Source organism: Rhinolophus hipposideros (genome assembly GCF_964194185.1).
Source record: "Rhinolophus hipposideros genome assembly, chromosome: 6".
NCBI lineage: Eukaryota > Metazoa > Chordata > Mammalia > Chiroptera > Rhinolophidae > Rhinolophus > Rhinolophus hipposideros.
In genome coordinates, this window is record NC_138052.1 from 67,058,414 (window position 1) to 67,084,660 (window position 26,247).

Here is a 26,247-nt window from a genome sequence, read left to right on the forward strand (position 1 = left end):
TAAATTCAAATGTCAGGGGGATAGCAGAAGAGAGTAAAGAGGGTCAAATATATGGTGATGGAAAGAGAACCGACTCTGGGTGGTGAACACACAATATGATATATAGATGATGTAATACAGAATTGTACACTTGAAACCTATGTAACTTTACTAACCATTGTCACCCTAACAATTTTAATTAAAAGAAATTTCAAATGTGTTCATTTTGTTGTTTATATTAACCATAATATAATCCAAATCATTCTTTTTCCTGATACGTAAAACATTTTGATAAATCCATTGAACTTAAATTCTTCCAATAAATGTAAACTCACACATACACTTTTATTTTTGGTCATATATTTAAATATTTTCCTCTCTGCATTGGTTAATTTCTCAGGATAGCAAATGAAATTATGCTAGTAACTAGTAATTTAACATTAAAACAATTCCCTAAATTCTTTTAGGCAAAAGTGCATTTACAACATAAACATGCCATATATTAAGCTACAAAACACAATTTCACACTGGAGCGAATTTCAAATTCCAAAGTCAGTCCAAATGAGTCAAAGGCAAAAAAGTGCTAACAGAGCAAATCTGAAACAAGTTCATGGGTATTTGGCAATGAGTCATCAAAGCGAAATCTTTTGGAAACCATGCTGCTATCCTCTGGGATATTCTCTTTGTCTTCTCGATCACAGGTTCCATTACAAGAGGATTTAGAAGTCTTGTCTTCAGAGGACCTTACTGTATGATCTTGACTTTGAAAGGAACTGGAAGTTTCCTCAGGGTGAAATAAGTTTCCAAAGTCCAATTGCTGTAGCCAAGAATGAGAAAGGCAAATTTCTGCCGTTGGTCTTTTCCTTGAAAGAAAGCATCAAGATAAAATTGAGAACTAAAAATCAAGTTGGAAATGTCTGCAGTTCAATATATTTTTTATTTATTATGAAAATAACACATACTCATAGTACAGAAGGGAATAATAATAGGAAAATGGAGTACCTAGAAAGTTCTTTAACTCTGACATGTGCTGAAAATTCAATTTATCATGGGGCTTACAGATGAAACCAGTCGAAGGGCTTAAGAATGTATGTTAGCTTCACAAATAAAAATTAGTAAAATTATAAAGTCTCTTGGGTTTATAAACCCTTTGAAGGAAAATATATGTAATTTATAATATCTATTGTTATTTTGTGTTCTTAAAAGCAGTAACTGCTAAATATTGAAACCAAAGCTACCCTTCAATGATGTTTATCTAACATTTTGAGTTTTTAAATGTTGTATTCCATTATGAAAGTAATATGAAACAGTCAAATATCACAATATTTCAAAAGGAAGGAAAACACCTATCTGTACTTAGAACTCCAACCTTCACACAGCCACCATTACCATTAGAACATGTTTCTTTAGTCTTTGTTTTTCCTTAGTCATTTTTTATTATAAAAAGTTAATGTACTTATTATAGAAATGTTAGAATCTAGGTAAAAAAAATATTTAACAAAACGAAAAGTGCTTCTAACCAGAAACAAATAACATCATTACTACTACTAAATAACCAATTATGTCTAAAATATAGCCCGTGAGACTTTGTTTGGACTTGCATTAGTCAATAAAATAATTAACAAATCTATGAGGTTTCTTTTTTTGTTTTGTTTTATTTTTTGCTTAAACAGATAAGGAAACTGTGTCCTTCAGGAGATTAAGTAATCATCACAAAATAAAAGACCTGAGAAGTAATAAAAGCAGGAACCCAGCCCAAAGCACTATAACACAGCGTCTGCATTAAGTATAGTCAGGTCATTTTAAACTAAATAGGGCTGATCCTGGTAAAGAACATGGAAGTCAACTTTTTCGTTTCCCGCTCAGAAGTTGCCAATGAGTGAGGTATGAGTCCTAAACCATAGTTTCAAGTCCCTTCTTTAGTAGGAGGTCCAAGAGCATCGGATCCTTGACGATCAGTAGTAATTTGTACTTGTTACATAATTATTCAACTATGAATCATTCACAACAGTCACGTGTATTGTAAACCTTCTATTTCTAATTATTTTAGGAAATTTCAGCGATTAGTAGTAGATTGAGAGAAAAATAACCAAATATTCTCTTTATTCCAAAATTTCCTGTTGTATATATTTTCTACATTTGAGGTTATGAATTTATATAACCATCTCTCATAACACTCCCTCCCCATTTTACCTGATACCATACTTGTAATAATTTTATACCATTTTAGAATGTATATTCCTTCATAGGCATGTTATTTATTTTGTAATAGTATTTAAACAAATTAACGTTATTACTTACTCTGGATTTTTTACTAAAAGGCTCTGGATAAAGTCTGTGGCCAGCTGTGAAACGGACGAAAAAGTTTCTTCTGAATAATCTACATTAACTTGAGAAATATTGAGGTATGTTTCTTGATTATCTTCTCCCACAAATGGGGATGTATGAGTTACCAACATATAGGCTATTATGCCAATATTCCTGAAAAACAAAAAAGGGAGAAGAGGGGAATTTAAAATGTGTGTTAATCTTAAAACATTTATATCAAGTTAAATTGGTACTCAACATATTCCTGTCCTCAAAACCTATACAGTTAAACTATAGATTAAATTGCTTTTCAAAGTTCCCATATTATTAAAACTAAAATAATGTGTTACGTCAAAGTTTGCCTTGCAAAAAAAGAACACGAGGAGAATGCACATGTATGTTATATAATTATAAACATTATGTATTAAATATATATCATTATACCTATAGTCTGCTCTTCACACAGACACTTATTAGGAAGTACACAAATCTGCTCAGAGAGCAGCATTTCCCAAGTAGTGTCCAATGACATAGTAATGATCTGTGAGACACAAAAAGGGGTTTTGTGCAAACGGAGTCTGAAAAATTGGCAAAGCACAAAGTTGGGAAGGCAGATTTTTGTTTTCACTGCGTAACTTTTCAGAGCATTAAGTTATGTTAATGACTAGTCCTCTGCTCAGGAGCCAGAAAAAGACAATACATACAGTACATGTTTCACTCACTTATTTAGCCCCAGGACCCTTTCTCCTTGGCAAACCCATTCCAGTCCCATGGAACACAGGGAATAATCCAAACTCTTCCACTTGGCCTACGGAGTCAGAGCCCCACTGTGGTCCCAGTAAAGTTCCATTATCAGCTCCACTCTACTTCCCGTGATTTCTCTGTGCTAGGCACAAAAACTCAATGATATCCTAGTTTATGAGAGTGTGTACCTTTTATGACATACTCTCATAAAACCAAACTATTGCATGGACCTGACCTCATTTTTCTGCTTAGTAAACACCTTCCTAGTTCTTCTAGCTCTAGATCTGGTGCTTGTCTGCTGCTTCCTCCAAGCTTATTAAGTAGCATTTTAATGCCTTGTAGAACATATAGTACAATACCGTGACTGTGTTGTTGTTTTACCAGACTGAGTCTTCCTCCAGGAAAGGGATTTGCGTGTTTATTTCTGTACCTTTGACTCAAAGCCAAAGTGTTACTTAGAAAGAATGGACACGTAAATGTTTTCCTGTGACATAATAATGACACTTGAATAAAATCTTTTCACTTGAAAGTCTTATTATTTAAATTTGGAATCAAAGAACCCTAGAATATATATACTACCGAAATTTTAACAAAGACATTTAGATAACTAAAAAAATCTTACCACATATCTGTTGCTGTGGTAATAGGATCATAGTTCAGGATTTCTGGAGCTGAACGAGAAAATAAAATTCAAATTCAATACAAATTTAAAAATATGAAAACTACTTTACATTAAAACCAGATTTAATTTTAAAGAATTACTAATATAAGATCAATAGAAATTTAACATCGTATTAATTATGCTGTGATCAGACATTTAAACATATCTAATGTTGAACAAATTATATAACCACATGATTCAAAAGCACCAGTAATGTTCTTGGAGTGACCACCAGCTATATAGTTTCTTTTTCCTTTTTAATCATTAAGATTATTCTCAGAAAAAATAGTTATGAAGAAATAAAATGTTAGAAGCAAGAATCTTTTTAAAATTTTCTTTTATTACTTTGTTAGGAATTACTTTGCTTAGATTGATTTAAGTTCTTTTTTTCAGGGTAGATAGAGTCATATGCATTTACAATGACATTATGAGCAAATTATGTTTCTTAGACGTGCTTTAGATTTTCAAGTAGATTAAATATCCCTCTTAAACCATCAAAAACCTATAATTTCCAAAGCAATTAATTTCCCACTGTCTCCTCCCTTGCCTAAATGTTTTAAAAAGTGTAAAATAAATTGTCTAAACATTACCATAAATTTCAAATTAGTAGAGTCCGAACTAAGATTTATGCTTCAATAATAATTTTTTTGTTTCACAGTATGGTTTTATGCTTTCTCCAAAAGAAATTATTTCCAAAGCCAACAGTTTTGTTCATGAAGCTTTTGAGTCACTATATACTGTCAGCTGCCACAGTACCACCTATAACCTGCTCATATACTTTTTTGAGTTATGTTATCTATAATTACAATAATTTATTCTAGGACACTATAGCTTCTATTAGCATTCAAAAGTTACTAATTTGCTTTGTTTTTCATTTTAGGAGAGTCAGCTGCCTAGCTGAGTAGCAACCGTTTAGCTGTATCCTTTCAAAGCTTGTCTGGGGATATCAATATAAGCAACAACAAAAAAGTATAAAAAGATTATTAAATTAAAAAACTTTAAATTATCGTGTTACTTCAAAATCTTTCATCTGCATAATTTAATTTGTTGGTTTAGTACAATATCCCAAGATTATCTGATCATAGGTTTTTTTAACACCCTTCTTCTTCAAAATCCTTTTAGAAACCTACATAAAACCTCATATTTTAAAGCAGCAACAACAAATAACAAGGAGTCCTGCTAATAATTGCTGCAAACTGAAGATATCTGTATTATCAGCAGCTTTGAGCTGGGCCCAGGACAGAAAGAGAATTGATGTCTGTCCAACAGCGCAGCTTCAAAGACAATCATAGGCCCCTTGATTTTGTTTCTCCATGCTCTCCTGTTCCCTAACTTCCCTTTCACCCATTTTTCTTTATGCACAAAGCCTTTACACACAAATATTAAATTTTTTAATTTATATGTCCAATGTCCTGTGAATTGTTGTGAATACCTCAATAATCCCACATTCACTACAGTTCCTTCAAGTGTGTCATAACCAGATTTCAAGGCACTAAAATACTTGAACCAAATACATATCTTGGAATTACATGCTCTAAAGTACAGTTTTATATAGATGATTTAGTTAATACATTTCAAAATGGTGTAGAAATTAAGGGGAAATTCTTACCTAAGTATTCTGGAGTGCCCATGATTTCCCGAAGTTCACATGTGTTTCCTATTTTTCGAGACATTCCAAAATCTACAATTTTTATGTCCCCAAGAGGGTATATGCTGCTCAACAATATATTCTGTGGCTAAAAAAAACACAACAAAAAGAAAATGATCAGTAATATACAACAATAAAAGTATACTAGTCTCAGATCAGAGGTAAATTAAGTGGAACTTACTGCTTAGTTATATATTTCACTGAGTCATTCATTAAATATTTACTGACCTATACAGGAGGAACTATACATTCAATGATAAATAAAGTAAAAAACATATACTCAAAGAGGACTCTTGGTTTGTAGGGAAAAGATGGATACATAGAAAAACTGATTATGAGATATAGAATGCTTGGTAATAAAGACTACTTAATTCTGCCCAAAAGAAAGTCCAAGAAGGCTTTGCAGTAGAGGTCATGCTTAAGCTGAATCTTACAGGATAAAGAGGAGTATGCCAGTTAGAAAACTGCTATGGGCAACAGCATGAAAGAAGGCATGAGGGAATAAAAAGGCATACATTTCCAGAAACAGAAAATGCTTCCGCACAGAGTGATGACATTGGGTCTGACTGTTCCCAGGTTTGTAGCATAGGCAGTAAGACCCATGGTAGGGTGGTGTATGGAAGCGAGATACAGGAAGAAAGAGTCCCATATTCAAAAGATAAGACACAAATCGATTCAGATTTTAAGGTCCTTGAGTGGCTGTGGAGGAAGCATATGGAGAAAGGATAATAACATGAGAGGAAGTGATGTCAGGAATTGGGAAAGGGGCATGAATGATCTGGGAGAAGAAAAGGAGGAGCCAAAAGACTGAAAGCCTCAAGAGAAAGATGAATGAGTATGATGGGAGCAAAAGAATAAGGACTAGGTGGTTATCTTCAGAGATAGAGATCAGAATTGAATATATTAGAGGAAGACCGTTTATAAGAAGAGAGATCCAGGATGTAAGAGTGGGATGGAGTGGAATGACTAAAGGCTTAGAACACCGAGAAATGATAGTTTTCAGAGCCCAGTGATTGATGTGAGCTGCTCACACATGCAGTCCTCCCCTCTCTGCCCGTACAAAATGCAGCCCATGTAACACAAAGAGCACACCCAGTGCAGTCTAGGCCAGCATGGTCTAACTGCTATTTCCTAACAATACCAGCCTGTAACTGTGCAATCAAGATGGAGGAAGGAACAGAGGTGTAGTGTTACTTAAAATCACATGTTACATTCATTACCTTTAAATCAAGGTGTACAATGTTATTCTGATGTAGATAATAAACTCCTTCAAGTATTTGTTTAATGAGTCTGATAATGTCATTTTCAGAGACCATGTCAGCCAGCTCAGGTAAACACAAATTGAAAATTTCTCCACCTGCAGCACTGAGATAAAATTTAAATAATAGAAAGTTGAAAAACCAGTGAAATGACACTTTTAAATACTGTCTAGCTGTTAAAACACACACACAGCCATCTAAACTTTAGTCTCCATATATACACATTTAAAGAATGGAGGGAGGAAGTGGGTGTGATCTTTAAGGAATAAAGTAAATGATAAGAATATTTCAAATTCTGGGTACTAACACTTGAATATTTAATAAATAAAATTGAATTGCTTTATAGTTCAATAGTAATTGCCTTAACACTGCAATAAAAATAGCTAATTATGAGCTCAGCTCTGCATCTCCATTTTATTCATTTATATATAGGTATAAATATCATTTATTTTGATCCTCATGACAACCATATAGTAGGTGGTTATTATTCCCATTTTACAGATGAAGAAACAAGTACAAAGAAGATAAGAAACATGTACAGGTTGCATAGTAAAGCGAGGGGCCAGAATCTGAATCTGTACTCTGCATTCTTAACCAATATTCTGTTTTGCAGCTTCACAAAATATATTTCGGGCCAGAACCCAAATCTTTTTTGTTTGTTTGTTTCTTTGTTTAAGAATTAAAAATCTAAAGAATGTTGACAAAGGCATAGTAAAAAATCCCTAGGTTTAGAATCAAATGATCTAAATTTAAATCCTAAATCTGCTATTTATCAGCAATATAACTTAAGACCAGTCACTTATTTGAACTTCTCCATCTGTAAAATAGAAATATCACTGAACAGAATTTTTTTGAGGAGCAAATCGAAATAAATAAGATAAAGTTTGTAGGTCAGACATCTTGCAAAAAAAAAAAATCTAAATGGTTATTCATAAAATTTATAAGGTATGTTTGGAAATAGCTCAGGTAAAGTATATTTACTGAGTGCTTGCTACACTTCAGCTACAAGGTACAGAGGCTCCCTAACATTTCTTCCCTTAGGGAACTTAGTTACTGAGTAGGGTCCAATCAATTAGCAGAGTATGAACACGGTCCATCCACAATAGGTGTAAAAACTTTTGATGCATTTTATTGTTGCTATTTAGATGAACCCCAAAAAGAGGATTTTATGAAAGTGGACAATGCTCCTATGTATATTCACCCTTCAAACCTAGAATCCCATTACTGTTTTGGAAAAATGTTAGCTACTTTTAACATAATCAAACATGCAGATGTTTGTAGTATCATTCAAGTAGATAAATTTTTAAAGAAGAATCTGACAAAAATAATCACAAAATGTGTGAAAAATGAAATCGTATTCATAATGTTCTGGGCTCCTCTGCAATTTTAATTTATTTTGAAGGTGCTATAATATACTTTATTTGGTACATTAGTGCTCTGGGAAATGTACACAGTATTTATTCTTAAATGAACTACTTGTCAGTTTAACATTTTGCAAAATAAGCATTTTATTTGAAAGTTGATTCTAGGCAATCAACTTTCCTGATACAAAAACATTTATTTCATATAAGTATATAAACAAACTTTTTCATCCTTAAGATAACTGAATACTAAAATTAGGTGAATGTACTCTTAAATTCAAAAAAACAATGATGCAGATTACCTACTAAAAAGAATTACAAAGAATTATAAAGAATTATGCATTTTTTCTAAAAACAAATACTTATCTCTTTAGTTTATTATAAAATATTTATTTACTAAAAACCATCAGAATCTAAAACATACCAAACACAAATTTAGCTGATCTCTTCCAATTGTTGCAGATGTTCAAACATGTATTTTGTAATAAATTTGTCAGACTTTCATGCAACACCTATTTTACAGTCACATGTCAATACACTGGTTAACAAACCAGTTAGCTTAACCATGCTCTACCCCCACCTGATGAATATTTGGGTGTTTGCAACTTTTCACTGACTTATAAAAAGAGATCTTATTTTATTTGTTATTGCTACAATTCCTAACATAGTTTTCTGCACATCATATCTACTAAATAAATGGGTTTCTTTAACGAACAATGAGCTAGGCATATATTAATGCAAGTTTATCTTTCTACACTCCTTGGGGCATTTCCTTGGATGGGTTTTTCAAATAGATGGGCAAAATATATAAATGATTTCATTCTATTTGCCCATCACATTGTTCTCCAAAAAAATGCATCAAATTTCTGTGCCATTAGCAAATTATTCTCATGTCAATACATTCCCCAAACATTATGTTGTCATTGTTTATTCTGTGCTGTTTAATTAATTTTAGTGTATGTGGAGCTGTACATTTAGCCTTGTGAAAATATCTGAATATAAACTATGACCCTCTAATATTTTACCATCAGGAATCTTTACAAATTATTTTCATACTTTTATCATTCTTATTCTTGACATGTCAAGTCACCTATCTATCTCACCAATTAAAATACGTACTATAAATTTGCTTAAATTTATTAAATTGCATACTTACTATTCTAATACCAAAATGATTTCACTTGTATTTTCATAGACTTCATGAAGATTAATCACATGGGGACAGGAGTTTGCCAGTTCAAGGACGGCAATCTCATGCAGAATCTCTGCTCGGCAATCTTGTCCTCTTCTTCTCTTTTTTAGAAATTTTGCAGCATATTCCTGGCCAGTAGATTTTGATATACACTGTCTCACCACAGCAAATTTCCCTCTGGGGAGAAAAATGAGGACGGTTTTAACTTTCCCATAAAGAACAATATTAACACAATACAAATATTGTTATACCTCCAACTGAAAGTCAATCCTTTCAAAAATCACGGCCCAGAATTTATCATTGTTTTCTTAACTGCTTCATGTACTTTTATAAAATTTATAGTACTATCACATAAAAGTGAAAATGGCAAAGGTAATAATAGGATAAGACTGAATTACATTTGTTCTTCACTATTAATATAATACATAATCATTGTAGGGGAACATTTCATTTGCGTGCCAACTCCATGCTATACTCTTGATATAAATCACTATGTTTAAGTAGCACAACAATCCTATATAGTAAATGGTATTCTGTTTTGCAGATCCCAGACAGGATATATATCTTGGTCTATTTAGCTTTTCCTCAAATACAAAAAATTCAAAATGAATGCAAAAACGGGTATTTGGCATTTATTTTTATTAGTATAATCACTTTGCCTTTCAACACCTTTGAACAAGCTTTGAAACTTTCTATCATAGTATGTCAGTTGTTTTACCAATCTCTTAGTATGGTTCAGTGGTCTATGAAGCCTGTAATAGGTATCAAAGGTATATACGTGCTATGGAGAGTATCTAAAGACTCTTCACTCACCATCAACCAAGAAAATTAATGCTTATCAATAGCTATGTACAAACACACCCATTACAACGACATTTATCATTTTAGGAATAAGTATGTGTTTAGCTTTCTTCAATAGAAGTGCTCAGCATCTCAGCCAAAATTTAAAGACAATGGCAAATGTGTGTATTCTCAGCCTACAGTTGTCCAAAATCTAGTTTCCCAAAGACCTAAAGCTATTTTGAGCTATACTATTTTAAGAAATTAACAAAAGCTATTGACTGCCTACTCAGAAAAATGTACACATGCCCTTCAATAGAAAGTTTTACATACAATTCCAGAGGTTTTTAAGATCTTGAGGCCTGTTCATAAATCTTCTAAGCCTGAGTTCAGGGTCCAAAATTAAAAATCTCTATCCTAAAGCTCAAGTTACTCTCTAAATACTAACAAATCGGGTATAAATAAAGGATCTTCAGAAAGTAACTTTTGTTCCACAACTCCTCTTGCCCCAATTCCCCTTAGGATATACTTCTAACATAGTGTATCAGGCGCTTAGCAAGGAAAACTATTTTTAATACATTTGGAATTTGGATTTTGGGTGGGGAACAAAATACAATATATTTTACTGGCTTTTCTCAAGGACCAGGGTAACAAAGATTCCTACTCTTTATTCCCCAAATTTCCTCCAAATTGGTGCTAATGAAATACACTGGAAATCAAGCTGAAAAAGTATAGCTACTAATTCCAAACAGAAAAAAAAAATGACCAAGCTATAATTTGACTGTTCTACATTTATCAAAATATACATCAACTAAATAAATTTGCATGCACAAACCTGATTCTTTGAATGAACTTTTCATTTATGATTTGAGGTTGTTTAATTTTAACTAGATATTTTCTAACTATATACAGAAAGAATACAAATTGATGCATTTCAAACTTTCTGTTCTAACCCCTACAAAGGGATTCCTCCCTTTAAGAGTTTTTTCAAGAAGTGCAACTTATTTATTTGACAATTCTTAAGATTTAGAAGCAAAAATTTGTCTAAAAGAAAGAGGAAATTTTGAGTTTTATGAAGAAATCCACCTTGAAACGTAGGAAACAGAAACTAGTTGCCAAGAACATTGTTCATATAATCTGTACACTAATTGTGACAATTTAGTTTGGCTGCAATTTTATGAATATATCTACAAGCCAGAATTTTCCTGAAACAAAGAGCAAAATTAAATAATAACACTTTTTATCTAATTATTTCAGGTATTCTAAAGACCCTTTCTTAAACCAGTTCTCATTAATCCAGGGTAAAGGTGACTACACATCGGTAATTATGTATTTGACAGTGTTCACCACTAAGTAAAAGCCCCTGAATGCAGAGACTGTGTGTGTCCTAATTACTACAGTAATTATAAAATCTACACTTTGCAAACTAACACATAATAGAAACTGAAATATCTGTTAAATGAATACTAACTATGCACCTACTACTATACATAATACCATATACTGTGCTATTTTGAATCCTGTACTTAACAGCATTTATATTTTCAAAACTTGGGATTCCAATAAAACTTTACATATATATTCATTTATATACTATTAAATAAGGTAAATATTTTCACCATAATTATCAGATGACTTAGAAAAGAAACAAGTATTTGATTTCTATTCTAAACTGCTAATTGTGGTTCAGAAGTATAAAAAACAAACTTCAATACATAATGTTCCTGTATCAAATGTAACAGAAACATTTAAGAAAACTTAAAACCCTTAACAATAATTAATTCATACCCTAAAAAGGCAAAGCTGACTAGATTTCCCAGCAATGAAAAGGTCTAGTAGTTACCCTTCTGCATTCTAGAATAGACAATAAAATGTGAAAGGAGGAGGGGAGGGTAAACCACAAAGGAAGCTGACGTTTATTTCTGCATCTGCCTCACCCTTCTGACCACAGAAGGCCTATGAAATCTTGTCTCTTTGGGGGAAGGGTAGAAAAAACTTACCCAACATGTTAAAAAACAGGAACAATGCAAAGAGTTTTGAGAATAGCCAAAAATGAGCTGTTAACTTTCACGTTTTTTCACTTTGCTAAAGGAAAATAAATTCTAAAACACTAACATCATAAAATTAATAAAAAGCAATTGATTTAGAAAGATAACTTTGTAGTTCATATGCTAGAATTATACATTTATACACTTCAAAATGTATAATATTATGATCCTAATTTCTATTTCACAAAAATATAGAATGTTAAAATTGGTAACAATATTCAAAGAACTAAAAGCAAGTCCTTGGCAGATAAAAGATCGTGATTTCTAATTTTTCATAGTTTACAAATTAGACATACCAATATTTACCATGTGACTCATTAGCCCATGTCAATTAAAAGAAAAATATTAGGTCTCTTTTATAAAGATATTGGAAGATGGGATATTAGCAATCATAAAGCAATTTGAATTTGTTCTAATCAGATTATGTCAAGAATTTTTGCTCTAAAAGTATATCTGATTCAAGTTTATGATTGTTATTTATGATGGCACCTCATTTGTAAAACAATTTAGAATTATTAATAATGTCCTACTCAAAGTTTAAATTCTCCAAAACCCTCAAAGAAAAAAATATTTTATAGACTTTCTAACTCCCATAATATCCCTTATTCTGTAAGGTCAATTTAATAAATGTATGTACATTTATTCATCAAAACAGTAACTTAGAAAAACAGAAAAGAATGCCCTCTACTGTGTGTACTGTTGGAGGCATGTTCAGTTACCTGCTCAAAGCAGTTTCCAAACATTTTTGCAACAGAAGGAAACTTGGAGACATCTAGTCCACCCTCTCATCTTAAAGAAAAGGAAATCATACAACTTTAGACAACTTTAGATTCAGAGTAAAGATAGGTCAACTGACTTCTGTTTTTACTAATATACTAAAAGATGCCATATGACACATATTTGAAAAGGTTGTTAAAACAAAAGAAAGAAAACTCCTAACGGCATCTGAGGCTACTGCAATAGTTTTGTTGTATTGTAGAGAGTAAGATAGTAACAATACTGTGTCGATTCAAGGTCTCCTCATTTTAAAACTGACAGTGAAAAGTGGTTCAGAAGAGGGTAACTGGATCAAGGAAGACTGTCTGGAAATCAGGCCATAAGATGAGCATTTAAGAAAACTGGCAGTGTGTAGTCATATTCAAGTATCTAAAAGATTTTCACATGGACATTATACACAGCTACAAAAGGAGAACCGGGTCTATTGGGAAGATGTTAGCAGAGTAGAAAACAACCTTCTGTGCTTAAGAGGTGCCCACAAAAATGGAACAGACACATTCTGCGGTAGTGAGTTCCCCATCACTGAAGAATTCAAGTTGAGGCTGGATAAACACCTTGTCAGGAGAGGTACAGGAAAGACTGCTACACTGCACAGGCATTGTATTAGAAAGAACACTGACCACCAAAGTCCTTCCAATGCAAAGATTCTGACTATTCTATGTGAGATATAGGCAACTAAAAGAAAATATGCTTTCCTGTTATAATGCAAAGAGAAATAATTGTAGATTTCGAACAATTTCTTAAAAACATGCTGAAAAGTTTTTAAAACTTTTTAAAGATTCTGAATATATAACTTGGCATATTTTTTATAACTTCCATATATATTAAAATGGTAGAGCTAAATGGTCTCATAATCTTGGACTTAAGTGATTTACACCTTGGTTAAGTAAAAACAGATTATTATTATTAGTGCAGGTTGAACATATATTCTTTGTCATATAAAATTTTACTGTCAAATATCACTTAATTCTTAATTTAGGAAAGAAGAGAATCTCCCCATTTATTTTTTGGCCGAGCACAATATTCAAGGAATTTTTTTATTTAATAAAAATTTATATAGCACCAAGTACTTTACAAATATTAACTAATTTAGTCCTCACAACAATCATATAAGATAGATTCATCCCCATTTCTCAGATAAGGAAGCTACAGTACCGACAGGCACAGTAATTTAAATGTTTTAGAATTTGCTGGCAGTTCGCTATGCTAAGCGGCCTCTTCCCACGCACAGGCTCAAGTAAGAACCCTAACCTCCTGTCGGCAGCTCTGAAGCTAGGTGGAAAATAGCATATAAACTCACTAACCCTCCAATGATTTGATTTCCAAATCAGTTAGGACTAGACCCTTGTATAATAACAGGAGAGATGATGAGTTTTATATAACTATAGACACAAAAGTCCAAAATGTGACTTTAAGCAGCATATACATCATAAAGTTTCCTTACCTTCCTAGTTCTTTAGATGTAAGTGTATAAAAATTATTAAAGTTTTCCATCTTTATTGGAGTTTGTGGAGTTGTAGTTAGCAAGCCTGAAATACTTCGGCAATCAAATCTTCTCCTCGACATGTTAGATGACTTCCAGATATGCTTCTTTAGTTACTTATTTTTACCTATTGAAAAAAAGAGAAGATACAGGATATAACTTAAATGCAATTAAGAAAAAAATGTTAGACAGGATGTGCATTACATTACACAGCTCCAAATATAGCTGTAAGATACAACCAAAAAGAAGATTTAAAGAGCACATTCATTCCACACAAGGGAAAAATAAAACCACACACATAAACTGGTATCACCTCTATGGCACATGAACTAAATTACTGACTTCTTTCAGAATAAAATTACTGTAAAAAAAATCTGTGAGACCGCCAAAATTCTTTAAAAATAGAATAAAATTTTCATACAAGAAATCACTCAATTTCATTTTAAAACTCTCATTCTTTAAAGTTAACATAAAGCAATATAATTAACACAGCAAGGTAAAGATTGTTTTAAATTTAATTTCACGTGGCCAAATTCGATGGTGAATTCACCTTTTGTGAGTTATACTACTGACATCTGAATGACTACGAGAAGTAGAACTTGTTTCAGACTGTCTACATTTCATTACTAAATTCAGAAATTTTCATAGGTCTTAGAGTTTCTTTCCTTTGGCAGAACCTAGCACAGAGTCTGCTATGAGCGAAGAGCTCTGTCATTTTGTTGAAAGGGTGACTGACCATACAAAAAGCCTTATTCTGGAGTCCTGATCTGGATTGCAGCTCATATTTATCTGGAACTTTGTGATATTTACATGTATTCTGTTTTAACATAAAAACTACTATTTAATATTAACAGAATTCATATAATATCAGACTATATATTTTAAGATACTTCTGACTTTCAGCTAGGCCTATCTAATAAAAGACCCAGTATTACTCTTTTAGCACCTTCTTATAATAACCCCTTAGGCTTTTGTTCCCTCTCTGCCACATTTTCCTCTCCTTATTTCCTACTTGACATACTGTTTAGCTTCCTAAATCCAAATGCAAACTAAACTCAACTTAGCAAATAAGCAGTGTGATTAGAGTTCAGTGTCTTCAGCTTCTATATTTTCTTGGATTTATTCTGAAACCCGCAATTTTTTTTTCTCGAAATCTTTTAAGTCTGTGGAGAAATAAAGCCCTAATTAGTTTTGGGGTCAGCTAACTAAATTATTTAATTTCACTGCTGTGCTGTTATGGGCTGAATTATGCCCTTCCCCTCAAAATTCATATGTTGAAGTCCTAACCCTTAGGATCTCAGAAAGTGAGTGTGTTTGGAGATAAGGCCTTTATTTTAAAAGGTGATTATGTTAAAAATGAGGTCATTATGGTGGGCCCTAATCCAATAGGACTGCTGTCCTTATAAAAAGACAAGGTTAGGACACAGAAACAGAGGGAAGACCATGTGAAGACACAGGGAGAAGGCCATCTATATGTGACAGAGAAAGGCTTCAGAAGAAACAGACCCTGCCGACACTGATCCCAAACTTCTACTCTCCAGAACTGTGAGAAAAGAAGTTTCTGTTGTTTAAGCCACCCAATCTGTTGTATTGTTATGGCAGCTACTTAAAAATAAATAAATAAATATTTCAAATGTATAGGGAGAGATACAAATATTTTAACACTTGTTTTATCAATCTTATTCCTTTGCCATATTTTGTTCAAAAATAAAAAAGACAGACAGTTGAGATCGGTCTCTTTTTTTCGATCCCCAGTTTATATTGCCACTAGCACTGGGTGGGACGGTTTATCATTTATTTCTTTGCCAACATTAGCTCTGTTCAGACTTTTAATTTTGATTATTCCAAGTGTGATGAAGATAAATGGAGTTTTGTGATTTACCATGCATTTCTCTGATTAGTAGAGAGGAAAGCTTCAACTCTATTGCCTCTAAAGTATTCGTGGTAATAGAATCTATCTTACAAAGCTCTAACGATTAAACACGAAAATACGATAAATTCATGCCGAATGACACTGGTATAGTGGTAGTTGTGAAACTATATCATGATTCTTCAACACATAAACATTGTTAATATTCTACCCAAAGATGCTCTCTACGCAGTCCCCTGCCATTGCTGGGTACCTGTACCCTGCTTCTGTATATAAAACTCACCCACGTTAGCTTAAACTCAACTCTTAAAATTTTGTCTTTTTGTTTCTGTTTTGATGAACTATTTGTGTTTTCTTAGTTCTGATGGCACCCAGTTTCACTGGCCTCATATTCCTCTCTGAAAAATCAATAGTTACCAATTTCTATACTCAATCTATTTCTTTTTTTAGATCATCTCTGGGCTCTTACAATTTTTTTTTCCTAAATTTAAAAGTCTATGAATATGCATGTTTATGATCACATTTATGCTACAAACATATATACAAAAAGAAGGGACGTACGGTGTATCATAGATACAAATTGGGCAACATTCAACAGTGTTCATCAGTCAAGGCTTGGAAAACATGAGAACAAGAACACATCAAATTCAATCGGAGACAGAGTATATATATACATATATAGGTTCTTGAGTTTAAGACTCTCACCTCATCTAGAGTCTAGAATCTAAGATGTTTATCTCATACTGTAATATATCAGCTACAAAGTAATCTATTCATAAGAATTCTAGTAGAACTGAGACATATTTTAAGGAATAAGTATTTTCTGCTCTCAAGTTTCAAGAGTCAATATGGGTCTTAGATATAGTCAAAGATTTATGTTCAATGAAGATTTATAATACTGAGAATAATTAAAAACTTGTTGAATAAACAAACACCAATGTCCAACAATAGGCAAATGATTAAATACACCTAAATAATAGAATATTATATACTCAAAATTGTGCTTTCAAAGAATCGTTTTGGCCGCCAGGTTTTGGCTGAGAGAGCTGCTCTTGGGTTTCAGCTGCTGGGCAGCTACGATGTGCTCTCAGTCCGCTTCCAAATGTGCCTGCATGTCAAAATGGCATCCATCTCCCCAAGCTAAGACCTTCTTCAACTCCAGTAAGCCCCAAATCTTCTTTGATGTGGACATCAGAGGTGAGTGAGTTGGTCAAATCGTCTCAGAATTATTTGAAGATACTATAACCAAAACTGCAGAAAATTTTTGTGCATTGTGTACAGGATAAAAAGACATTGGACCCATCACTGGGAAATCTCTCCATTTCAAAGGAAGCCCATTCCATCGAATTATTAAGAAATTCATGATTCAGGGTGGAGACTTCTCAAATCAGAATGGGATAGGTGGAGAAAGTATTTACGGTGAAAAATTTGAAGATGAAAAATTCTATTATAAGCATGACTAGGAGGGTTTACTGAGCACAGCAAATGCAGGCTGCAACGCAAATGGTTCTCAGTTCTTTATCACAACAGTTCCAACTCCTCATTTGAACGGGAAACGTGGTATTTGGCCAAGTAATTAAAGGAGTGGGTGTGGCAAGAAATCTGGAAAACACAGACGTGAAAGGTGAAAAACCTGCCAAGTTGTGCATTATTGCAGAATGCAGAGAAATGAAGAAAGGGGATGATAGGGGCATATGCCCAAAAGATGGTTCTGGTCATTCAGATTTCCCTGAGGATGCAGATACATTTAAAAGATGTAGATAAAATATTATTAATAACAGAAGACTTAAAATAAATTGCAAATACTTTTTTCAAATCCCAGAACTGGGAGATAGCTATGAAAAAATATACAAAACTTTTAAGGTACAGGGAAGGTTAAAAGGCTGTTATTGAAAAAGGAGCTATATTAGGCTGTGCAAAAGTAACTTCAGTTTCAAAGGCTAAAAATATTGCAAAAATCGCAATTACTTTTGCATCAACCTAACAGATTGAAGGTGCAACCTGTACCTTTAAGCTTCTTGCTGAATATTGGTGCTTATAAACTGAAGATGTCAAATTGGCAAGGAGCAATTGAGTTGTTTGGAAGCTCTTGAAACAGACCCATCAAATACCAAAGCACTGTACCATTGAACTCAAGGATGGCAAGGATTAAAAGAATACCATCAAGCACTGGCTGATGTTAAGAAAGCTCAGCAGACAGCACCAGAAGATAAAGCTATCCAGGCAGAATTGCTGAAAGTCAGACAAAAGACAAAGACACAGAAAGATAAAGAGAAGACAGCATATGCAAAACTATTTGCTTAATAAGTAACTCAGTTTTGTTTAAATATTATACATTGATTGCATAAAGGAAATAAGAAAATTTAAGGGGTTTTATCTATTACATATAATCCCTAATGTGTATCATTTGATACTTCAGTTCCCCATTGTTTAGAATTCAGGTATACTGATATGGGTCCACTCTTATTAAAAGTGTTACAAAATTAGAAAAGAATCATTTTAACTAATATTAAGAGCAAAAAGGAAGGTATAAAACTTTGAGCACAGCAAATGCAGACTGTACTCATATACATATTATCATATACAATATGATAATTTTGTGGGAAAATATAAAAGCAAATAGAAGTAAAACTGGAAAACTATGGCCAATGTTAACCATGGTTATCTTTGGGTGGTAGGATTATGACAGTATTTATACTTTCCTGTGTTTAAGTTATCTACACTAAGCAGGTACTACTTTAATAATCAACAAAATTAATAAATGCCTTTGGGTAAAAAAGATGACTGTAAATATACATGATGATTCTCAATGCAGAAACTTACCCATTTGCAACAGCAAAACTTCTCTTTACACATTAATGGTTTACTAGGCTGGAAGTTTTAGAGCCATTATTGCTCAAGTTTTTTTAAGGCCTCAATGTTTTCTTTGCATTTATACAGAGCAGATGGTGTTCATTATCCAAGCAAGTCAGTTCTTATGCAGAGACCATACAAGTATTTAGAGTAAATACTAAGCAAGAATTAATGTCTGGTTTAATAATGCGTAGAAAAAACAATTTAAGAAATTCTGAATTAATGCTATAGCTATAATTCTATATAACGAACAACAATTTGTATCCTTAAGACATATATGCCTTTGTTATGACTCACTCATGAAAATCCAGACTCATCCTGGGACCCCTTCAAAAAATATCCAACGTGATATCCAAATATACTGTTAAGTATTAAGTTTTATAATGCCTATTATTTACTTATATTAGAAGGAAAAAGAACTTAGATTTTTTTTAAAAGGCCTGAAATGGATAATGATAATATAAATAGGGCTTAATTACTCAAGCTGCTTAGTAGTATTTCCTAATACAGGACATTGGCTTGTATTTGTTTTTCACCCTAATAAATTTTCCTTCCCTCACATGTACTGTCGGTCATCATAAATGAACCACAAGTATTTGTAGGTATGACTATAAATGGAGCTGAAAACAGCACTGGGCAATCAGCAGTTTTTAAGATACATGTTAATACAAAAATCATTTTTTTGGTTGTGATACATTTCACTATGACTCTGAATGTGATGGCACACAAGGCGCAGCTCAGAGAAAATAACACATTTCTGAAGACTGAACCTTAGCCTTCTCTACTTATTGCTAGTCCAGTACCTATAATACGAACCACTTTAGGCACCCATAGAGCATCCCTTAAGTGCACTTTCCTTCAATTTACTACACTTGAACTAGTTGCCACAGCCTAGATATTTTTCCACCTCCTCTCCTTTGGCCAATTTTGCCTATAGTGGAGCATGAATAACACCATCCTCCAAGCTCTCCACCAACTCCTGGTTGCCATCATGGAAGATTTAGTCTTTGGGTACATGAAGGTTATGCTGTCACTCCTTGCATTTTCTTAAGTTTCCCACCAAATTCTCTTTAACTCCAACAAATAATCCCAGACTTTTCCTTGTTTTCTACCATGATTCACAGACCTATAAATGATTCTAAATTACCAATATGTCTCACTCCATTTGAAGTTCATTTCATAACATATTATTAGGCTATACTAACAAAATAAATCTTAATGTAGTTAGGTAAATTTGTGAGTGTGCATGTGTACACAATTACAGACACAATCAGACGCTAGAAACAGTTATAGTAGGCAAAACACAATTAAGCTTTCAATTACACAGTACTATTAGGAATAATGGTACCTCAAACTTATTTTCAAAGATTTTTTTTCATTAACTCCCATTACAGTAATTACAATAAGAATTCAGGTATGATCAGTGAAAGAAGGAAATGTTAGGCTTGATGTGGGCCATAACTTACTTGAAGGGAGAACGTAAATGAGATCAAAAGACAAGTAAATAATCCCTAAAAACCTCTAAATGCTCTATTTTAAAAATATTCATCATGACATTCTTTCAAACTTATCAAGCAAAAATGTTTTATAAAAATAGATTATATCATATACAACAAATGAAAATATCTAGAGAATTAAATTGTCTGCTTTGATCTCTTCATTAGCTCCCCAGTTCCTACAAGCTAAATCTTCCAGCATCACACACAAAAGCCCTTGAGGCCAGAAACACACCAGCTTCATTTCCTGCCACACTCACACCTCATATTTTGCCTTCACATCTCTGTTATATTTTTCTGTCTGAAACATCCTCTCTACCTTTCCTTAAATGGAGAAATTTTCTTACACATCCTTCGTATCTCAACAAAGAATGTCATCTCCCCACCGAAGCTTTGCCTGAAATCCACAGGTTGGGCTAACTGTCTTTCGTTTATGCTTCAAATAGGAGGACTCTTGACATATCTCTTTACCTCAACATCTAACATGTTAGACTACATTATGTTAGTCTAAAGTGCAGTAATCATTTACTTTTGTGTCTAAACTCCTAGCATGGTGTCTGGAACCTGGTAGGAATTTTTTAAATGTTTGATGAACTGAATTACAAGAATTATGAAATACAGCAAGAATAAGAAATATCTCATCAAGGATTTTTGCAAAACTTGAGATCCATCTTGAAATGGTAGTATTGGAGGTTCAAATGCAGCTAGTCTCTGCTTAATTCAGTATTTGGCTAAATAAAATAAGGTATGTTTTAAATTATTAGAGAATTTCAATTCTAAACAGGATAGCCAAAGTCTGGAAATAAGGGTAAAGTTCTTCAGACCGTTTACTTTGCATTTACCTGTCTTTCCAGACCACGTGGCCACCTGTTTATATGTAAATACCCACTTCAGCTAAGAACATCAATATTTTAAGAACTACCTCAATCAGGAAATTCAGATAGGGTCCTGTCAAGGCCTGATCAATCTAGATCTTCACCGAAGTAAATTTGAAAGGCAATGGAAAGCAAGAGCGGTCTTACAATGGAACTTAGGACCCACTCTTTTGAGGGAACTCTCACTATTACATCTGTTTGGTCCTTAGTACAATTAAATTTTGGACAGGTTTAATCTCTTTAAGCCATAAGTGTCAACACATAAACTTGTTTTGATTAAAGCATTTTTCTAACAACAACAAAAAAGGCAATGGAAAGCAAAGTGAGGCACAAGATTACAGAAAAATACCTCCTTTCTACACTGGTATTTATAGCTACCACGTTTTCCCTAGGCAACAGAAGAACTGGAGATTTATTTATCTAGCATCCATCAAAATAAAGGAAGAACTTTCTGCTAGTGTGGCAGAAGGATCAGTTTTAATTAGTCATTGATTAGAAGTAAAGTATTGGTGTAAGCATAGGGATAACAATGTTTTCCAATTTCAAGGAAGAGATTTTTTAAAGATTGAATAGAAAGCATAATTTAAGAATTTAATCCTTTGAAAGTCACTCTAGGAAGCCAGGTAACTGACTCTGGTCCAACTGGTCTAGTGCACAGTACCCAAGAGTTGAAATTCCAGGTAACACCACCAGGCCTGATTCCATGTAAGGCCTAGCGTCCTCTCTTCTAACTTCAGAAGAATCAAACCTTGTAATTGTGAAACAGTATAGGAAGATGTTGCAAAACGGAAATGCAGTGGGCCAAAAAACAGTGTTTACCATTAATCAGATGAAAAATTAAGTTTCTGTTGTAAAATACTGTTTACTTATAGCTGAAGTACTGTTTATCCAGTAATTATTCTAATACAAAATGGACTATGATCCTGTATGGATTAAAGATAAAGTTAACCTTTCACTGTTAATATTAAAATTTTTAAATGCTTAAAGTATAACTATGTCCTCTTTTGGGGTAGAAGTTGCAAAGGGTCAGGGTGCACCAAAATATGTTGCATGTAAATATTAAAAGAAACTGACCAGGTTAGATGTTTCAAGTGGCATTGAAGTTCAAGATTAAATGTATTTGGAGAAACAGGATATATAAATCAAATAAGTTTTTTAAAAATGTAACAATATTTCTTGAAAATTTTAACATTTAGCACAACATATTTAGACAAAAACATGTTTGTAAGTTAATTTATAAGTACATTTGTTCATTGAAATATTCAAAGAAATATCCTTTGATTATAGCCTGTCACAGAATATAAACTACTTAAAAATGAAATCACTGAATTTTATCATCAGTCTTGTGGCCAACTAAAGCAACTAAAACATTTACAGTTTTCCCAAGTGGAAAAGGAAGCACATAAATGACTGTTAATGTTTCCGACACAATCAATACCTGAGAAAATGCAAAAGAATTCTTTAAAAAAACTAAGAATCCATCAATATCCTTTAAAAGTAGCAAATCTAAAAGCACTGTTCTCTACTGCCAATTTTATATACAGGAAATATACCCTACAATATAATAATACACGCAATTTTAAGACAATTTTAGGATTAAGTGAAAGTCTTAGCAATGGATTTCCTTAATTCCTGGGTTTTAAGTTGGGGCTCTAAAATTAACACAGGAAAATGTTGCTAAGGAAACTCTCTCTTATAATTTATCAAACAGCTTCAAACCAAAGCTTTTAAAATATGTTTAAATGTGAATTAACAACAGTAAAACACTGTCAGTGCAAGCTTAAAAGTAAAATTGATTAGAATCATTCCATAAAATGCCTGTATCTTCTTCAGACTTGTCATTAATGTGCTGACACAGTCATCAATTAGCCAAGTCTCAGCTTTCCTTAAAAACTGATTCTATCTTAACCAAATTGTAATTCACCATTCCACGAGTCCAAAAGAAAGAGCAACCATTCTGTTTGTACAAAAAAGGCCTTCAAATTATTACACAAATTTCCCTTTTAAAACTCAAATATATTGCCTTGCAAGTATACTTCACCTCAATTTTGGATCCATAATTTACAAAAATGATCTAAAATGTTTATGTATCTAAAAAATAAAGGAGCTATTTAATAACAACCCCAATTATTAAAATATGAGAAACATTTTAAAATATTGAACATCTGTTCAGAAGAGGAGGTAGGGGAAGAAAGTGGTCTTAAACTAGGGCACCGTTTCTTTCTATGGACCTGTTTTTCCAAAAATATGTAATTCTATAGGTACGTGGTTTAATATTTATAAAATAAACATTGTAGAAGTTGTGGAAAACTACTTCTGGACAGTTCACTGTAAAACAATAAAATGGTGTATCAATGAGAAAGTAAGTTTATCATCATTTCCTTTAAAAAAGTTGTGCTCCTGGGCTCAAAATATCAGGTTACATATGCTGTCACTTGTCCATCATCTCTGTTCACCACGCTGTCTCAGCGCACATATTCTCCAAAGACCTGAGAACCTAAAGGGGCCATATCATATCAAACATCACTGCAGGTTCCACGTATCACTGGTACCACAGATAAAAACATTTACGTTGGCAATCAGTGAATGTCACACACAGACCTAATACTGAAATTTGATCAGTATGTGGTGGATTTTTCAAATGTTTTTTTCTTCTTAATTTCAATTTGCAAATTGATGTTGGAGTGCTTCTAGTCTCATCTCACACACACACACACACACACACACACTCACAGAAAGAACTAATCTTAGCTACTGGTTGCCATAAAGTCCCTTTCACCGTTGTCTCCACTTATCCCTCTAAGGAAATTCATATGTAGAGCTTTTCCCTATAATAAAACAAAGAGCTGAGTAAATGTCAAATCGTAGCCATCACGTAGTTGTCCAGTTTGAGGGACAGGTCGTGCACACTAAAGGGATTTACAGGGCGTCAAACTAAAATCAGAGCGCTTAAAATCACTGAAACAACCGCAGCTCGTCTTTTCTACTCACTGACTTAAAAACTGTTCCCGAGGAGTAACTGAAGATGCCCCACGAGATGAGCACCAACTTTTCCAAGACGAAAGGCAGCTGTGAGCAGTACGTGCCCACACCACGGCTGTGAAGTCGGGAGGGACACGAAGGACCACGTCGACGCGACAGGGCAAGGACCCGAGCGGTCGCGAAAGGGGGCTTCCGCGGGGACGCGACCCCGGGAGAGCCCGGGCCCACCAGGCTACGGCGTGCACGTGCACACGCAGACACACACACACGCAGACACACACACACACACACACACACACTCGCAAAGACGCGCTCCCAGGAGAAGGTGCCGGGCGGACCTCTGGTCCCCCCGCGCCGAACTGGAAGGGACCAGGCAGGCAAGGACTCCAGGCGGAACGCGGAGAGGCGCCCGGAGCAGCGGAGCCACCTGAGGGGCGGTGGAGGCGAGCCCATCTCCGCCAGGCCGCGGGTCCGAGGGGACCCCCGCCCCGCCCCCACCGCCCGGATCCCTCCTAAGGGCCCCTCCCACCTTCGGGGTCTCTGAACGGCAGGTAAACGGGGCTGGTCCAGGGGTCCGAGTCGCAGCCCCAAGTACACCCGCCAATCCCGGCAGTCCCGCGGACGCGCGAGGAGGAAGACACTCACCGCTCGGGCCGCAGCAGGTTCTCTCGGGGTTGGCCCCTCCAAGGGGGCTCCCGTCCCGCCCCACGCCGGTGGCCACCACAGGACGCGTGCTCCAGCGGTAGCCCGGTGAGGCGCCCGGTAGCTCCGAGCGTGGCGGGACCCACTTTTACGGTTCCGGACAACGGCCAACACTTGTGACCTGGCCTCCTGTGAGGTGGCTCCCAGCGACCGCAGCGGAGCGAGCGTCCGGACCCTACAGTTGAGGTTTGAAAACTGCAGTCGCGTTGCGGGGCAGTGCTGTACCAAGGATCCCACCCCCCTAGGTCAGGATTGCCAATCCGAACGCGCGTGGAGGGCGGGGTCGTCACGTGACGGGCGGGGCGGGGGGCCGGGCGCCGCGCGTGCTGAGGGGGCGGGGTCCCCCGCGGAGCGAGGGTGTGGCCCGCACCGGGCGGGCCGGCGGCTGGGCGGAGCTGCGGGGCAGGTGGGGCGCTGAAGTAATTGCGGCTCGGGAGGGGTGAGGGGGAAGGTGCCGGTGCCCGGGCCAGGCGGGGGACTGTAACTAACTGGGTACACCGCTCCCCGTCTCTGGACTCGTCAGTCCACGAGGTGCGAATATCTGCAGACTAGGGTGAAGGAAGAAGCAAAGTTAGTCCCAGCTGCTTCCCACGCATCCCCAAACTTCTGTGCCTACTGAAGACCTGTTTTCTGGCTCTTCCGGGTCACCTTCCCTGTGACCTGAACCCGCCCCGCAAGTGGAAAGCCCAGTTTGCTACTAGCTGGCACGCATCAACACCACTTGGGGATTTATGGAGCCTGGGCCCTCTGCTAAAGTCCACTGCAGCAAATCGAGTCCTTCTGAGGCATGGCTGAAGTGTGTGTAAGGAGAGCTCCTAATAGGATGAATTGCTGATTTTACCTACAGGGTGCTGAGGGAAAAAGCGAAACCCCACAGCAAACTGCTCAGGATCTGTTTGTTATCCCTTGAAGAGAATGAAAACGTTGGAAAGTTCTGTGCAAGACACAACTGAGCTGTTGCTTTGTTCTATATAATCTAGGATTGCTTGCAGAGTACCAGGTCTGACAGTTAAGTTCTCCAACTTGTTGCAAGGATGTTGCTAACCTTTCTTGGATATCTGAGGGATAATTCATTATGAATTTGTACCGACTGGACAGTTAACCAAGTTTTCTATTTGGAAGTGCTGAAAAGGCTTCGTGAAAAAGTTAGACGACCTGAACCTCTCACCAACAATTCATAGCTCTTGCATCACGACAATGCCCCAGCTCACTTGGCACTGTCTGTGAGGG

General features: G+C 35.2%; 1 protein-coding gene and 1 pseudogene across 3 annotated transcripts; one reads left to right on the top strand and one right to left on the bottom strand.

Annotated features, from left to right (window-relative positions):
* Nucleotides 1-305: 305 nt before the first annotated feature.
* On the bottom strand, nucleotides 306-25,283 carry STK17B (serine/threonine kinase 17b). Of its 2 annotated transcripts, XM_081051792.1 has the most exons (9): nucleotides 24,961-25,212; nucleotides 14,201-14,366; nucleotides 12,699-12,768; nucleotides 9,116-9,328; nucleotides 6,560-6,704; nucleotides 5,301-5,427; nucleotides 3,653-3,701; nucleotides 2,281-2,460; nucleotides 306-842 (listed from the first exon to the last, which is right to left on the bottom strand). In XM_081051792.1, exons 3-9 carry the CDS (start codon nucleotides 12,749-12,751, stop codon nucleotides 563-565), a joined length of 1,047 nt encoding a protein of 348 aa, XP_080907918.1. In that variant the 5' UTR covers nucleotides 12,752-12,768; nucleotides 14,201-14,366; nucleotides 24,961-25,212; the 3' UTR covers nucleotides 306-562. The 2 variants fall into 2 exon arrangements, with proteins under 2 accessions (XP_080907918.1, XP_080907917.1); XM_081051791.1 differs by lacking the exon at nucleotides 12,699-12,768 and having other exon boundaries at nucleotides 24,961-25,283.
* Nucleotides 17,189-18,413, top strand: LOC308498557 (peptidyl-prolyl cis-trans isomerase D-like; annotated as a pseudogene). Its single transcript has 2 exons — nucleotides 17,189-17,972; nucleotides 18,049-18,413. The product of its transcript is annotated as a peptidyl-prolyl cis-trans isomerase D-like (transcript).
* Nucleotides 25,284-26,247: the final 964 nt, after the last annotated feature.

Excerpts from the sequence above, each read along its gene's own strand:
- STK17B (XM_081051791.1), bottom strand. The coding sequence starts at position 14,322 with ATGTCGAGGAGAAGATTTGATTGCCGAAGTATTTCAGGCTTGCTAACT. Across the intron at positions 9,329-14,200 it reads ACATCTAAAGAACTAGGAAG|AGGGAAATTTGCTGTGGTGA; the intron begins GTAAGGAAACTT and ends TTTTCTCCCCAG. Across the intron at positions 6,705-9,115 it reads ATCATTTTGGTATTAGAATA|TGCTGCAGGTGGAGAAATTT; the intron begins GTAAGTATGCAA and ends ATTTTATCTCAG.